At 35.2% G+C, this 16,819-nt stretch overlaps 2 protein-coding genes across 7 annotated transcripts; both read right to left on the reverse strand.

The window, feature by feature from the left end:
- Positions 1–2,839: 2,839 nt before the first annotated feature.
- Positions 2,840–6,628, reverse strand: LOC112696250 (calcium-transporting ATPase 12, plasma membrane-type). The gene has a single exon (XM_025748906.3). It carries the CDS (start codon positions 6,325–6,327, stop codon positions 3,247–3,249), a length of 3,081 nt encoding a protein of 1,026 aa, XP_025604691.1. The 5' UTR covers positions 6,328–6,628; the 3' UTR covers positions 2,840–3,246.
- A 1,960-nt stretch (positions 6,629–8,588) lies between these two features.
- Positions 8,589–14,069, reverse strand: LOC112696251 (uncharacterized). 6 transcript variants are annotated; one of them, XR_011862231.1, is made up of 7 exons: positions 12,767–14,069; positions 11,813–11,857; positions 11,599–11,676; positions 11,038–11,464; positions 10,805–10,949; positions 9,400–9,472; positions 8,589–9,077 (listed from the first exon to the last, which is right to left on the reverse strand). XR_011862231.1 is itself a non-coding variant. In XM_072196815.1 (4 exons), the coding sequence occupies exons 1-4, from the start codon at positions 12,810–12,812 to the stop codon at positions 8,987–8,989; spliced, it is 255 nt and encodes an 84-aa protein (XP_072052916.1). In that variant the 5' UTR covers positions 12,813–14,068; the 3' UTR covers positions 8,589–8,986. The 6 variants fall into 6 exon arrangements, 1 of the variants encoding a protein (XP_072052916.1); XR_011862232.1 differs by lacking the exon at positions 10,805–10,949 and having other exon boundaries at positions 11,405–11,464; XR_011862233.1 differs by lacking the exons at positions 10,805–10,949; positions 11,038–11,464.
- Between the last annotated feature and the right edge of the window lie 2,750 nt (positions 14,070–16,819).

The following is a 16,819-nucleotide window of genomic DNA, read 5'->3' on the forward strand; positions in this document are numbered from 1 at the left end:
AAGTTTGTTATTATTATTATTAGTGCATTAAAGAGGGAAAAAAAGTGTCACAATAATTATTTAAGAGGGATGGTGACTAGCTCTCTTTTTAAAGAATATTTTTTAATCTCGAATGAGGGAATAATGGACGACTTATTTTGTCACGACTCAAAATGAGTTATGACTGGCGCTAAAAAAAAGAGTTATTTAGCAAGTCTAACAGATTCGAATATAAGATAAATAAAAATGTTACAAATAATTTTTGATAAAGTTTTATATTATTTAAGAATATTAATTTTATTCGAATATATACTTTGAAATATTAAAGTATTTGTTGGCACTCACTTTGAAATTATAAAATGTTTTTATGATTGAGAAAATATGATTTGAAAAGATTTCTGATAAGAAAGTATTATCTGATTGATTTAATTTGACACTGTATATATTTGAAAGATCAAATATTGGTTGTATTTGAAATTATATGTTTTGAATTGGTTTGGGAGGCTCGTATTAGAAAACCGTAGTTAACGGCGGTTATGACGTTAATCTAGATGCATCTGGCTCAGACCTCAGCTAGCAGGAGCGTTGCTAGCCTAACGTGTAGGCCACACGTTAGATCTGTTATTGCATACGGACACACTAGAGGAAAGGGCTACCCTTAGAGGTGGAACCGTCCAAGTGTGGACTATTTGATTTGATTTCTGTATGAGAACTCCCTTATTGATTCACTTATTCATATAAATTATTATTTTCTAACTAAAATTATTTTCATAATAATGTTTAGATGATCTCATGTGAATTATAAATGTAATGTCTAGTCACTGAGTTACAAAACTCATCCCTTTTTCAAAAAAATATTTTTCAAAAATAAGTATTTGATTATGTGAGTCTTTCGATTCAAGAGTAATGATCTGCAACGGGTTCTATTCCTTGTTGAGTTCTTAGACGTCTTCTGCTCCATATGTCACAGGTATGATTCATTTATATTTATTTTATTTTTGTTCAATTATGTAATTATTCATTCTAGAAAGTGTAAATTTATCAAAAATTATTTGTAACATTTTTATTTATCTTATATTCGAATCTATTAGGTCTGCTAGGGAACTTTTTTTCTTGAACACCAGTCGTGACTCATTTTAAATTGTGACATATTTAAATGTCAAAAGAGAAAAAACTACTATATATAATTTATTTGTTTAGCTATAGTACTTATGTGTATAAAGAAAAATAATTATAAAATTATTTATTATATATTTGTGTATAAATATATTTTATTATATATATTTTTAATGTATATTTTGTATCAATAGTAGTTGATTTAATAACTGAATTTTAAGTATGTTCGTAACATATATAATTTATAATTCTTAGTTTTTGTTTGTAGTTTACTTCTATGTAACTTAGTATGTTGGTCCCTTTATTTTGTCAGGGTATATTTCTATTCATTTATTTATTTACAAAAAGAAAGTTAAGAGTTAAGGCCATATTGCCTTTTGTACACTTGAAATTAAATGAAGTCCTATAATATTATATTATATTCTATCTTAAGAGGTAAGGCTCAAAATTAGCATTTGATAGGTAGTGTCCTATTGACTATTGTGGCCATAATTATTAAACAAGATGTAAAAATTGATATACTTTTTGTTTATTTCTTTTTATATTTGTGTGTATGTGTTTTATCTGGCTCCTTACAATAGCCAAACACATCCTTATATGGTAGAGGACACAATGAAGTCGTGGAGAGTTTGAAGTAGCTTCAAGTAAGATGGAAATTCATCTGCTAGTTAAGAATAGTTAAATGATAATTTTATTTTTTAAGTAATTAAGTTTGTACACTTTTTTTTTTTACACGTGTAGCTTCAATTTAAAAAGAAAAAAAAAAAGATAAGTGTAATACAATGCACTTGGTCATTTTGTAGATAGATGCCCCAAAATGCAAATAAGTCAGGCTGCTTAATTAAACAACACTTTACGTGTATTTGAATATAAACATCTTTTTAGTTGTTATTTCTTTCTTTCTTCCTTTTTTCTTTTAGAAGAAGATAAGTGTCATTGGCAGATGAGATGTATATCTCATCAAAATTAGTATATCTCATTTTTTTATGACTATTTACATGAAAAAAATTAATATAATTTTTATATAAAAATGAAAGACATGAACTAATATCTTAATGAATAATGATATATAGTTCAAACATAAATATTTACTATGTTAAGTGATTCAGTGAAATTTGTTAAAATATCATATCATAGTGAGTAAAGTTCAACACCGGCTTTCGCACTGTTAATTACTTGAGAGTTGAGCTAATAGAATTTTCAAAAAGATTAAAGAAAAAAAAAAAAACCAAAAGGGAATTTCGTGATAATTCCCATCACGTTGAGTTGTTGACTTTTCACGTAGAAAACCATTGAAACTTTCTTTGCCGTCTGCACCTAAGAAACCATATTTTTCTTATTATAACTAAAGCAAATAAATTAAACAAAGTGCCATTAGCTTCACCTAATAGAATGAATGAACGAATCATATCGATGAAGACTCTGCTTCGTTCTTTTCTCGTTGGTCCACGCTGAATACTCCCAAAATCAATTTATATTTCTGCATAACATACAAGCATATGATGAGTGATTAGTGGAGGGACAAAACATTTAAACAAAGCTCTCATCAAATATATTGCCAGAAATATATACAAACCTCATTTATTTACGTGTTGTTAATGTTGGGATTGGTTGTGACATCGCATCACCCTTAACGCGTTTTAGCTGTTGTTTCAATCTCGGTCAATGTGTTTAAATAGTTTAATCTAAAAATGTACCAAATTTTCACGATAATAAATGTAGTACATTTTAATCAAGATATAAGTTTTTGAAGAATAATACAAACATCATCATTGTATAAATTTTAAAAAACTAACTGGTACATGAAGTCATTATTAGCGTTAGATTTGTCATTTCAATCCTAGTTCCCACCCCCTAAATTTAACTTATTTCCAACTTGCCATAAAGTGGGTGGTGTGTGTGCTATGAGAAATCCTAAAATTCCAGGTATTTTGGAAGACTAACTATATAATATTGAGGTACTTTCTATCCACAAAAAGAGAGAATTATTTATGGATAGAAGGAGTATAAGACATATAGAAATTCAAGATCCTCTTATGATTTAAACATAAAGGATATTGAATTTCAATATGTAGTATACCTCAACATGGATTATGGATATATAGTTAGTTTCCAAGATGCTTTGGAATTTAAGATTCCTCATTCTGAAGACTAAAAAGACCGCTTAATCTTGAAACTGAAAAATGGCTTATCTGAAACAGGAATGAACTTTACAAACCAAGCCAGTGGCCATGAAAAAGCTGCAAATAAAACACAATATCCCCATTGAATCCATGTTAGTCTCTCTGTATCAGCAAACTTCCTCAGGAATTCCACCATTGCAATTTGAAGAACAATTGTAATCCCAACAATTCCAAGGAACAAGTGGTTTTTGTGAATGCCTCTGAACACATTTTGTTTCTCCATACTCCTAGAGTTGAACTCGTTGAAAACTTGGCACAGAACAAAAGTATTAAAAATTAGTGTGTTCTTTACCTTCTCATCTACATTGAATATTGCCTTCCCTTTGAATTGGAAAACCAATAAGACTGCAATCTGATACAAAGCTTGAGGTAAAAGGTTTCTCCACATAATGTTAGTGATAAGCGGCTCGGTACGCCCCACCGGCCGTTTCTCCATTAACTCCTTTGTAGGCCGTTCCGTGGCCAGGGCCAGAGCACCTAGAGTATCCATAATGAGATTAACCCATAGAAGTTGAACTGTTGTTAAGGGAACATCACCAGCAGAAACTGCAGCTATAAAATTTATCACAAGTGCTGCAACATTCACTGTTAGTTGAAATTGGATAAATTTCTGTATATTGTTATATACACATCTTCCCCACCTTAAAACCGTTGCAACAGAATTGAAGTTGTCATCCAAGATAACAATGTCAGAACTTTCCTTGGCAACTTCAGTGCCTTGGATTCCCATAGAAAGTCCAATATCAGCTTCTTTTAGCGCAGGCGCATCGTTGGTGCCATCTCCTGTGACTGCAACTACATGGCCTTTCTTTCTTAAGCATTGCACCATCAAATGTTTGTCCAAAGGAGAAGATCTCGCCATCACTCGAATATCATCTACTTTCTCCATTCTCTCTTCCTCCGTGTAGTTCCGAAATTCCTCACCTTCCACCACTTGTCCCTTGGCTACATCATCACTAAGGTCTAGTATTCCACATTCTGTTGCTATTGCCTTTGCCGTGAATAAGTTATCTCCGGTGATCATCTTGATATCAACACCTGCATACTTGCAAGTTTCCACAGCCTTCTTGACTTCCGGCCGGCATGGATCCTTAAGGCCGACGATTCCTAGCAAGGTCAAGCCATCTTCTCTTAGTACCTTATCATCGCTGTAGTCGATTTCAATGTGAGCAAAAGCAATGCATCTTAGGCTACTAGCTGCCATTCCCTGAATTATTTTCTCAATTTCATCCCGTTCTTTTTCACCAAGGGACTTCTCTGTGCCATTACAATCAATGTAGTTAGAACACATTGCAAGTATCATCTCAGCAGCACCTTTCCAATGTACATGTACTGTATTGTCACTCTTCTTCCTTACTGCTACCCCGCTTCGTTTCTTCTCCGAGTTAAACGTTTCAACATGGATGATCTCATGTTTCTGCTTTAGTCCATCCATGTCCATGCTTAAATCTGACACAGCCCACAAGAGAATAGCTTTCTCTGTAGGGCTACCAGAGATTTCAGGCCCGGATTCCGGCAAAGGCTTATATACACTGCCAGTTGTATTGAGGCCTATTCCCTGGTGGAACAATTCCACAACTCTCTTGGCCATTGCATTGGAATAATTCTCAATGATGTTTTCAAGGCCTAACCAGAACTTGTTCACTCTCATCTCATTGAGAGTCAGAGTCCCAGTTTTATCAGTGCATATAACCGTTGCCGACCCCATAGTTTCGCAAGCAGAGAGTTTCCTCACCATAGCCTGATCTGCCATCATTCTCTTCATGGAATAAGCCAAGGTGAGAGTGACAGCCAATGGCAATCCTTCAGGGATCGCCACGACCACAATGGTGACTGCAACCGCAATTATCTTCACAACAGCATTGAACACATCACTCAAATCAGTACTACCTTTCTTGAACTCTGTATAACCGTCTTCACTGCTGGTGTTTCCAGTAAAATAACGAATAAGCATTACCACAAACACAAGGAGTGCAACCGAGAGGCCTACTTTTCCTATCGATGTAGTCAAGCTATCGAGACGCGCCTGCAACGGCGTCCTCTCCTCCGTGTCACCTCTTGATACCGTGCTCATCAACTGTCCCCACGCCGTGTTAGTTCCGACGGACGTCACCATCATTGTTGCATAACCGTCGACCACTTTGGCGCCGGACAACAAGAAAGGACTATTTAACGGCTCAATTTCGACATGATCACTCTCCCCTGTCATGCTTGATTCATCAACATGAAGAGCATGACCAGATATGAACAATCCATCAGCGGGAACTTGATCCCCAATCTTGAGTGAAACGATATCTCCCACAAGAACGTCGAAAATCGAAATCTGTTGCGGCCTTCCATTCCTCACAACATCAACCTTGATGTCACTGCTAATCTTGGACAGCTTGTGAAACTGCCTCTCCTGCCTCAAGTTGCTGACTGAGCTTACAACAACCACCAACAACACCGCCACGAATATGCTTCCACCTTCATACCAACCTTCCCCTGCACCGTGCTGTTTGATTCCAAAGCCGAGTGAAAGGCCGGCGCAAACAAGAAGGATGATTATTGTGGTGTCATTGAAGGCTTCAAGAACAAAGTGGAGGAGTCCTTTTGGCGGCGGACGAGGGTAAGTGTTGGAGCCAAAGATATCGCGACGCTTGGCAATTTCTTCTTCTTTGTCGTCAATTCCCTTCGATGGAACAGTTCCAATGACATAAGCTACAGCCTCCACGCCTCCAAAGGAAGCAAGAGAGTCCAAGCTTTTGTCCTTAACCATGTTAACAAGCTTGGATTTATCAGCATCATGAGGAACAGCCAGGAAGGAATTGTTGCAGTGAACTAGAGGCTCTATTATATCATCACGAAGAAGGAATTGATTGTGATTTCTTTTGGAGACGATCTCTTTCGCAAGGGACACAAAGACTCTTCCAGAATAGATTTTGGTATAAGCGAAACGCCAGCGTTGTTTTGGTGAGGTTAATGGGGGAGAAGTGAGTCTGGTAAAGGTGTTGGCGATGTCAACGATGAGTGGAGTAGCATTTAGATTATGGCTGCTGGAGCTCGACATGGTTATAGTTATGGTTATGGTTACGGTTATCGAATGTGACAGCAGAATTAGAAATAAAAAAAGGATAAAAAGTTATAACTAACACTGCTATGAAAGAATTTCATTCTGAACATGAGATGTATAAGGTCTTAAATAGGGATCTGGGCGTAGATATGCTCGATAGTGTGTTAATTTCCATGTAAACTTCGCGGAAAAACTTGGAAAACTTCAGTGTCAACTTCTGTTTATTACTTTATTATGTCCAAATTATTGGGCTACTTATTATTCTATTTGTTTTTTTTTTTAATTATTGCATCTTTGCTGGATTAAAAATAATTCCAGAGGAGTATTAAGTCTTATGTTTATTCACCCAAGTAATAGGGAGTCCTACCGAACATCTTAGGACTTTGGAATTGAAAAAAAAAAAAAAAGAAAGAATGCCAGCTAGGCAACTACACCAGAGTCCAGAGACGTGGGAAAAGGAAAGCTACAGTGTGAAAGTTCTTGTCAAGGGGATCCTCCTAACTTGTATAATATAATTACATCGTATTCGCAAAAGCCTAGGTGGTACGATGGTTTTGATCCAAATGTTCCATTTTGATCCTTTAGAATGTAATTAAAGTTTCTCAGATTCTCAGAATGATAGCATGAGTCCTGGTTGAGTCAGGATATGCGTGTAGAATTTTTCATTCATACAGATGATAATGACAAAGTTGAGGCGACAAAAATTGCCAACCCTCAAATATTTTATACACTTTTGTTCTTAAATTACAAGAGAAAATAAAAAACTAAATTAATGTTTGTTTTTGGTAAATAACCCTCAGATACGTATATCTCAAAAATCAGTCACCATCATGTATTTGTTTATTAATACATATGCAGATATGCTGTTGCTTACTGTATGGAGTATGGACCATGATGCAAAGTAAATGACTTAATCAAATTTTGCGGCTAGTTTCAGACCGGCTACATGGGATACTTCATTAAAACAAATAAGGACAGAATCCAAAATCAACTTAGCCTGGCCAGGGTCAACTAAAACAACAACAAAATTTCCATCAAGAAAAGCACCATGCTTACATGCGGGTATATGTTTAATTTCAATCGGGCAAAACACCTCAATAAACTAAAATATTATCTGAATGTCCTAAATTCGATTTAATGAACACATAATAATGGTTAAAATGGTAATAAATCGAATGTATTAGTTTCGATTTATATCTTTACTTTGTCTCACATAATTCGAATCTAATAGATTCGATTTGTGTAGAGTTTGGCTATAAAATTTTTGTTTTGAAAAATAATTTATTAAATTAATTTTTAGAAGATAATTTTTAAATAAATTTTTAGTATTTATTTTTGATAAATTAAACTAAAAATAATTTCAATAAGTACAACTAATAATATTTATATTTAATAATAATTTTTTAATTTTAAAAATATTATAATAAATATAAATATATAAAAATTAAATAAATTTATATATTTATTAATATATCAAGTTATATTAAATTTTTTAATTTTAATAAAAACAAATTAATAACTTGTACAAATATTTCTATAAGAAACAGAAATAAAAATATATTATACCCATTTTATTATAGACTTATTCACTCAACATACTCTACTTTTTCTAAGTATTCTCAATAATCTTGTTATTATTATATATGATCAACTTTTTATTTATTTTGTCCAAAAAGGATCACAATTCATACATAATAATTTTATTATTGAGAGTACCTAAAAAAATACTAAAATATGTTATAAATATTTATGAGACTTTTTTTTTAAGTACTCTTTTTAGGTACTTTCAAGAATAAGATTATTATGTATAAATTGTTGATCTTTTTGGACAAAATAAATAAAAAATTGATCATATAATAATAATAGTAATAATAATAATAAAATTTTAAATGTTAAAAGTTTATTTAAAAGTTATCTTTTAAAACCTAATTTAATAAATTATTTTTTAAAACAAAAATTTTATAGCCAAAGTCCACGCAAATCGAATCTATTAGATTTGAATTATGGGAGACTAAGCAAATATATAAATCAAAACCAATATTTATTAGCATTTTAACCATGTACTTAATTCGAATCCACTTGCTTCTATTTTTATTCAATTAACGTTTTTCACCTAATTCGAATCTATTGGATTTGATTTACTATATATTTCATTAAATCGAATTTAATCAATTCGATTTATATAAAAATATACTTTTGAGACTTTCACGCTACATTTTATGGTTTAGAACATTCGGGCGATATTGATGTGCATTTGATTTATTGAAGTGTTTTACCCATTTTAATCCATTACTCAGAATCTACAAATGTTTGTGCAGACCACACGCCAAACCTTGACAAGTTACCAACACATTATTTATATTTAGAATGTAGACCTTGTGGTTTTCCTCCTTCCAATTTGCCTCTAAACTTAATTCAGTGTCACAGGGTATGGTATGGTTAGGTTTACATTTTCTCCGTACTTTCCAACTGTGACGAACAAGAGAGAGTTAGGTTTACATTTTCTTCGTACTTTCCAAGTGTGACGAACAAGAGAGAGAGAGCAGGTTTTATACGTTGATAACGCCAATGGAAAAGGTGTTAGTGGTTAATCACGCCTCATGAATCGTGCTTCTATTTCTTTCTCATTAACATTGGAAACTACATAGTAACTTCATCAGTCGTAACAGTGTTGACATTTCATATGTTGAGATATACCTACCAAACGAAAGTTTCCGGTAATTTTGGGCAAATATGATATTTGGACCCTATAAGTTTTAAGAGTAAACAGTTATGAGAATTTTAGTACTAAAATATGAATCACAATAAAATTTAAGTGTGATAAATGATTATTAATTTAAATAATTCATCCCTTAGGTTCGATTTGATAAAATTCTTTTAAAAAGATATTTATAGTTTTAAAAAAACACAAACATCTCACTCTATGTTCAGTAAATTAAAAAACAATCATATACTTATTAAAATTTACTAAATATAAATATTGTAATTTTTGAGTGTCAATTTTATCAAAATGGCCTTTTAAGTAGTGTGAAATGACATTCTTTTGAATTAGAATGAAGTGAACTCAACTGGGCCCTAAAAGCATTATAAATTCCTGGAGGGCCATCACTGAAACTTCGCAGCACCTTCCAAGTCGACAGCCCTGAAAGATGTGAAGGCAATTCGTTCATTAAAAAAAAAAAGAAAAAGATGTGAAGGCAAGTAGGCAACCCTTTCCACAATGACCAAGTCTTTGTTTTAATAATTGTAGGGCACATCATAAACCGTTAATTTCAGCAACCTGAGTCGCCAGGAAGTAGTGCAATTAAATTTATAGAAATTTGCATATAAATACTAACTACTAGCACGAAGGAAATATTTTTTTTTTTCTAATCAATCCTCTAAATAAGGCATTTGAAGTCTAAGCAAAATGAACATTGTTTCTGGCCATTTTGTCTTAAAATTTTACAATCATCTCATTGTCTCCATTATCTACGAGAATCAACTTCAGAAATTTTCGATGGCTCTATGTTTCCCACCTAGGACTCCTACTAACCACCCACTTAAATCTCAACTTAATTTCTCTCTCACACCAATGGACAAATGTTTGGAAGTTGGCAAGAAAAGTAAATAACTTTGGGGAGAAATGCATATTTTTCTTCGTTCTTTAGGAAGATTCAATAAACAAGTAATGAAGGAATAAATAAAAATAAGATATTATACACATATTTAACTTATAGACTACCATGTTCAATTGAACTTTGTCTTTAAAGGGAAAAGTGAGTCTAAAACCCCTAAAGTATTTCATTTCTCCATCCTCTAACTATCACCGTAAGATTAATTATGGAGAAATTGCTTGCCAAATGCTCCTCTTTTTCTAGCACCAATAAATAAATTCACATAATATCAACAAAAGTGTAGCAACAAGCAAAACACAGGAAAATCTTAGCTAAATATAAAATAAGGGTAGTGCTAGGGAGCCAATGGCTTAAATGTACAATGTGTACAATGGGCTAAACCTTTGGTCCATGAATAAAATGAACATCACCCACACTATCCAGAATAACCATCCGAATACCAGGATAAAATTTTAGAGTTCACCAAGGATCGAACCCTTGACCTTTCGGATCTAGAACTCTAATACCATGTCATGAACCCACTCATCCCAAAAGCGTAACCTGACAGGACAATGTAACACTAATGATCATATCTCTAATACTTCCTAAACCTCTATTGTACACATTGTACGCTTAGACCATTGGCTCCCTATACTTTTTCATAAAATAATATGTTAGGGAGCTACTTTTGTGTGAGAGCAAAGGTTCAAGGGGAGTTACTTCCTCCTTTTTTGATGTTTCCATGAGCAAACACAGACACATCAAACACAAATAGAAAAGATTAGAAGGTAACAGTTGATATAGCCCCATTTGAAGCAAGGCAAGGAGGAACAAACAAAAATATGTACTTTAAGATAGAATAGGTCAACAAAACAGACCTCGATCTACAATGTATGGCACTCACAATTGGTGTATGAGGGTATGACATAGAACAGAAAGTTAAATTTCACTCTGGACTGCATTAGTTGATTTAAGTCAGCAAAGATTTGGCCATAACAAGCAGAACAAACAGAAGGCACCACCCTGTCCCAATAAAAAAAAGAAGAGAACTAAGGCACCACCACATTTTTAAACAACATTCTGCCCCAGAGCACTTTATTGATATACTTACATGATAAACCTGAGACTTCAACCCACTTGTCTCTAAACATTTGAGCTATTCCAAAGTAGCTTAGAGGAAACATATTTTAACATCTCCATTAAAACCACTAGCGTCCAATAGGCACCACTTATTGGACCGCCTTTTAATTTTTTAATATCATACAACAAACACAAAAAGAATTATAGCTCAATGGTTAAAGAATCCATAAGGAGTGTAACTTGAAGGGATCAAGTTCGACAACCACTTCAGAATTATATTACAAAATAAAATTGTGAGAGAGACCAAACAAAGTTAATAAACACAAACACCCTCAATCCTCTAGATAATAGGTATAGATAATCATCACATACAAGCAGAAGCAAACTAGAGACGGTACCAATAGTTTTGCCCCGACGAGTTAATCCAACTAGTTAGATTGAACATACTCTTCATAATCCTTCAACATCAGAACCCAAACATGCAAAACAACGAGAAAAATAAAATAAAATAAAGGGGAAACATATTGTGGTTGAACTCAGTAAACAGATGGCTGAACATTAAAAAAAGAATAGTATGGTAAAAGGGAAAAACCTAGTGGATTTAGTTATCAGATTAAACTGATGTAGACTCCAGAATGCAAAGGCTAGCTTCGAACTGAACAGGTGACATCTACAAAACCTTATACAGTTAACAATAGATAGGACTACAGTGCATTTTCTGGTCATGACTCCATGACCATAAAACATGTTTGTGTATTAACCATCAAACAAAATTCCAAAACAGTTTTAAAATAAGAGTGCAAAACCTGAATACTTGATCAAGCTTTGTGAGATGGCAACAACCTGAACTTCTGCACAAGCCAAAGAAGGACTAAGTTACTACAAATCCAAGTGCTTCTTAAGATCATCTACAATCTAGTCAGACAATAAAACTCAAAAGTAGTACTCAGAACAGCGTTATGTTAACTGCCTAAGCAAGGCATCAAAAAATACTCTACTCCAATACATTTGAATTTTGATATTTCATGCATATGAATGCTAGGAATGGTGAAAGGCATTTGTCAAAAAGTTGCTGAATACGATTTCTTTCTATGTAAATGGAAACCACAAAATATTGTCTAGGACTGTGAAAGATAATACCACTCATTGCATGAGATTGATTTAATGCAAATAAATGAACAAAGGGTGCTCATAGAGCACTGCTATAACAACAAGAATAACAAATTAATAGCCTATACCTCATCACTAAAATGCTTCCTCTCACTCTCACATCCTTATAATTGAGTGAGGACTCACCTCTCTTTTCACATATCTTTCAAATATTTTATGATAGAAAGATTCTTTGTAGATTTTGTTTTCTTTTGTAAATGAGTTGTAAATATTCTGGAGTACTATAAACACTCTTCCTATTTTTGCCCATCCTTCAGAAGAAATATACAGTTTTCCAACTTTTCAGTAATTTTTTCTCCATTTTCCTAGAGTTCTTTTAAAGAACACCATATTTGACAATTATTCCTGGAATTTCAGGATTCATGCTAGACATTTCAAGTAAATAATGCTCAATGTAAACATATATATAGAATAATCATGACGGCGGAGATCTTAGATTCTAAGGATTCCTACATCTCCCATTCTCCATTGTGCTTACACCACAAACACGCATATCGACATACATAAACTAGCATGAAAACACATCTCAAAGGCAGCCGAGATATCTTAATCCAATAAATAGGATCAAAGTCAAGGGTTGGAAATGCTACCTCCTGCATTAAACAATATTACAAAACATGCATTTGACAAAACCATGCTGGATGTGCTTCCTCTTTCAAAATCCAAGCTTCAGTTTTCAACACTTTGTTCCTGCTCACCCAAAATACACTTCACACAATCATCATATCTCACCAACTCACCAGCCCTGCGATTTGTCACTCCCAATTCAGCATCAAAACCCAGTGCACTGATCACCCGCAACGTCCTCTCCGGCACTGACGCCCAGTGAATCAATCTCACAGCACGCTTAGAATCAAAACCCCTTTCCTTGACCCTAATCCGCGCGTCCCTGAAAGGAACCAAGCACTTGTCTTTTGCAAACTCAACACACTTCTCCTTAGCTTCAGCGAAGCAATTCGCCATCTCACGCTCCTCGCAGAGCTCTCGCTCCTTCAAATCGGAGGGTTTGGAACCAAGCAGAGCCTTCCACCATGGAGGCTTGCACCGGCTGGAGGAACTGATGGCGCACCCGATCCTCGCCCCTTCCTCGCACTGCTGAACAATCTTGAGCTCGCAGGATCTGTACGCGGAGGCCCAGGCACGCGCGTCGCGGAAAGCCAACACGTTCGGGCCCAACGACGGTTGGTCCGATGGGCCCGCGGGTAACGGGCCTCGGAGCAACGGGATGGGGCGGTCGAAGGTGATGACTGTTGAGGAAGCCGAGTAGTCGTCGAGATTGTTGGCTGAAGGTGAATCACTTGCCGCTGCTGTTGGCATTGAGAGGTTTAGGATTCGGATGGTTTTGGATTTGGGATAAGAGGTGAAAAAATAGGAATTCAAATTATGAATGCAGATAAACTTAAATTGCATTAACAACGGATCAGTTCAGTTCGAGAAGCAGAATTTGTTAATGGTAAGTAAGTTGAACTTAAACACAAAAGGCCTCTCCTAATATATTTTATTCCTTTCTCCACTCCTCCACTGGGAATTTGAAATTCTGTGTGGTGTTTGTTGATAGCAGAGGGTTCAGTTAGTCAGTCCCACATCGGGGAATGATTAGAGATTTATCATAGTTATATATTTCGAAGCCTCTGGGTAGGTGCAACTGGATCACAGGTTAGCGTGGTTGGGCCATAGCAATGTGCATGGCTCAGGAAAGTCCCCGGGCCATTTTCTGCAGAGATGCAGGCTCGGTAACGAGTAAACTTTGTGCTGACAAATTGGCTGAGACGCGTGTTGGAGCCATCAATTTGTCGCCGAAGCATATGGCCGTACTTACAGTGATCCACGTAGGTTAAGGGTGCTACACCAACAGAACGGGGCTTACAACCTTGTGATCCACCATCTTTTACTAGTTGCGTTAACAAGTATTATTGCTTTCATAGGAACAAAAAAGAGTTGCTTTCATAGTTTGTTTTCATTTTAATAATATTGGTAATTAAATTAAAAAATAATATTAAATAATTAAATTATATTTAATTTATTATATTTTATAATAATTAATTAAATTTATTTATATAAAAAAATCATTTTAATTTTTTACATATTATAAAATAATTTGTACCACCAATTTTTCTAAAGAAATGTCCAATTTTAAAATAGGCAACAGCATAGACAATTAAAAAAAGACTCGATTGAACACATATGACAATTTCACAATGTTTGTCATTAACTATAAAGTTTAATTATGTTTTTCTTTGTATTAAGTAATTTTACAAATTAGTGTAATTTCAAATTATATATTGTGTATTATTGTTACATATGAATTTTTTTAATATTAATATCTTTTAAGAGTAAATTATTTTTAAATTTATAAATTTAAGTAATATTATTGAAAAAATAATTACATTAATTTTAAATAATTTAATTAATTAATTAAGTGGGACCATAATAAGAACTAAAATTAATTCCTCCTAGTGGAGAAGAGAGATATGCTTTGCGTAAGACCCCAGATTTTGAAAATTAAATAATAAATTATTTATAATTTATTTTATTTATTCGAAAGCATATTTTCAAAAAAATTTGTATTAATTGAGTACTTTTTTAATATTAGAAAGAGATGTTGATATCCCTTTACTAGAAAGGGATCCAGGAAAGCGACGTCCAATTTGGCAGTATAATGTCAATGAACGTGATAAGATTCGTAGAGCATACATAATAGCTGGGCCATACCAACTGTTACGGTGGGTAACCGGAGATTGATGGGCTAGATGACGTTGGTTGGCCCAAATGTGTGAAGGAGGAGGATTCCGAATGAACGTGCAACTCGAGAGACTCCGTCCGACTTGTTTGTATGAGGAGATGGGGGTGGTACCTGCAAAGACACTTTGATGCCTAAGTTAGCAAGGGTGTGAGCAGGTCTAGAGAGTATTGGGCTTAGAGATACCTGAGGGGTGTCAGTGTATTTATAGTGGTGAGCCAATAACCACCGTTGGAGTAGTGCCATATCTTTAGGGTGTTAACCGTCCCATTATCTTAGGGAGGTTAAGATATGGCTTGATGAAGCGGTTAGAGAGATTTTAGGGGCGGTTACTCATTTGAATGAGTGTTTATCTGCCAGATAATCTCGTGCCCGACTTCTTTAGGACAAATCGTAGTCAACACCGACTTCTTAGCACGAAGGTCGGTGCTCAGCAAGGCTCAATCCTCTGGACTAAGCCTTTCTTTTGGACCTGGGCCCTTATTATTGGGTCAGGGTATGAACAGTGCCCCTACTCGAGCCCAATATCTTTTTAAGGCTTGGGTTCGAGTATTTAACTCGGGTTCGTAGCCGACTTTCTTGGAGGAGGCACGGGTTTTTAAACCGACGTGATTTTCGCGACCTTTTGTTTCTGACAGTTACGTCTATTCAAGCGTCGTGTCCATTAGGGATGCACTTAGGGATTGATGGTTTTGGTAACGATGCACTCTCATTAATGACTACTCCGTTTTTACCATTATGCCCCTCAGCATGTTTATAAATATTTTTCTTCTCTTTCATTTTTCCGTTTCTGCAATCTTTCAAATTTCTTCTTTCTTCGTTCGTGCTGCATTCTTGCGTTTGGAGACTTCTGCTTCTTCCAACCTTCACTTTTGGGTAAAGGTTAGCTTTTCTTCTTTCATGACATGCTTTGTGCTTGCATGCTTTTATTTTGTAGGTAGATAGGTTGGTTTGTAGATTTTGGCTCCATATCTCCTCCCTTTAGAGACCGTGTTTTTCATTTTTCTTTTCTTTTTCTTTTGTAGGTTTTTGTCATCCTTTATAAGAAAAAAGAAATGACTTTCGTAGATGTTCTTTCTCAATGGGTTGATGTCACGGTCCTAGGGGAGGAACCCTTGGTCGACGCTGAGTTTATTACTCATCTTCGTACTCACTACCGGATTTGTACTTCGGAGGAGGACGAGCCAAAGTATGAGTTGGTAGTCCCGGGTCCGGAAGACCGGGTTTGTTTTGGGAGGGCCAATGAGGCGGCCCCTCATTTTTTCTTTATGTATGAATGTATGATCACCCGTTTGGGTGTTTTTCTTCCTTTTTCGGACTTTGAGATGTCTGTTTTGCACCACTGTCGAGTTGCCCCTACCCAACTTCACCCCAATTCTTGGGATTTTCTGAAAATTTATCAATTTATTAGTCACGCTTTGGACTTTCCAACCTCTTTGAGGATTTTCTTCTTTCTTTTTCATATGACTAAGCCCTTTAGTGGCCTAAATAACAAGCAGCAATGGGTGTCTTTCCGAGCCATACAAGGTCGGAGAATTTTCACCCTTTTTGACGAATCCTTCCACGACTTCAAAAATTATTTTTTCAAAGTGCAAGCCGTAGAGGGTCACCACCCCTTTTTCCTGGATGAGAATTCTTCCCCTCGCTTTCCCCTCTATTGGTTGGAGGCCTCGCCTTGTGAGAAGTACGATCTAGATGACCTGGACGAGGTAGAGGCGGCCATTGTGGGGTTTTTTCGAGAAGTGTGGGGGAGGGCCCCATACTTGGACACTAGGAAATTCCTCCAAGGATCGTCGACCTTTGTTCGGTCGCAACTAGGTAGTATATGCATTTCTTATTTCCGACTTGTATCTGCCGACTTGAGGTTTGTCGACTTGTAATTTTTGCTAATTGTTTCTTTTGC

Source organism: Arachis hypogaea, chromosome 6 (assembly GCF_003086295.3).
Source record: "Arachis hypogaea cultivar Tifrunner chromosome 6, arahy.Tifrunner.gnm2.J5K5, whole genome shotgun sequence".
NCBI classification, from domain to species: domain Eukaryota; kingdom Viridiplantae; phylum Streptophyta; class Magnoliopsida; order Fabales; family Fabaceae; genus Arachis; species Arachis hypogaea.

Excerpts from the sequence above, each read along its gene's own strand:
- LOC112696250 (XM_025748906.3), bottom strand. The coding sequence starts at position 6,327 with ATGTCGAGCTCCAGCAGCCATAATCTAAATGCTACTCCACTCATCGTT.
- LOC112696251 (XM_072196815.1), bottom strand. The coding sequence starts at position 12,812 with ATGGTTTTGTCAAATGCATGTTTTGTAATATTGTTTAATGCAGGAG. Across the intron at positions 9,473-11,812 it reads AAGCTTGATCAAGTATTCAG|GGCTGTCGACTTGGAAGGTG; the intron begins GTTTTGCACTCT and ends CACATCTTTCAG. Across the intron at positions 9,078-9,399 it reads TATAATGCTTTTAGGGCCCA|GGTCCAAATATCATATTTGC; the intron begins GTTGAGTTCACT and ends TAAAACTTATAG.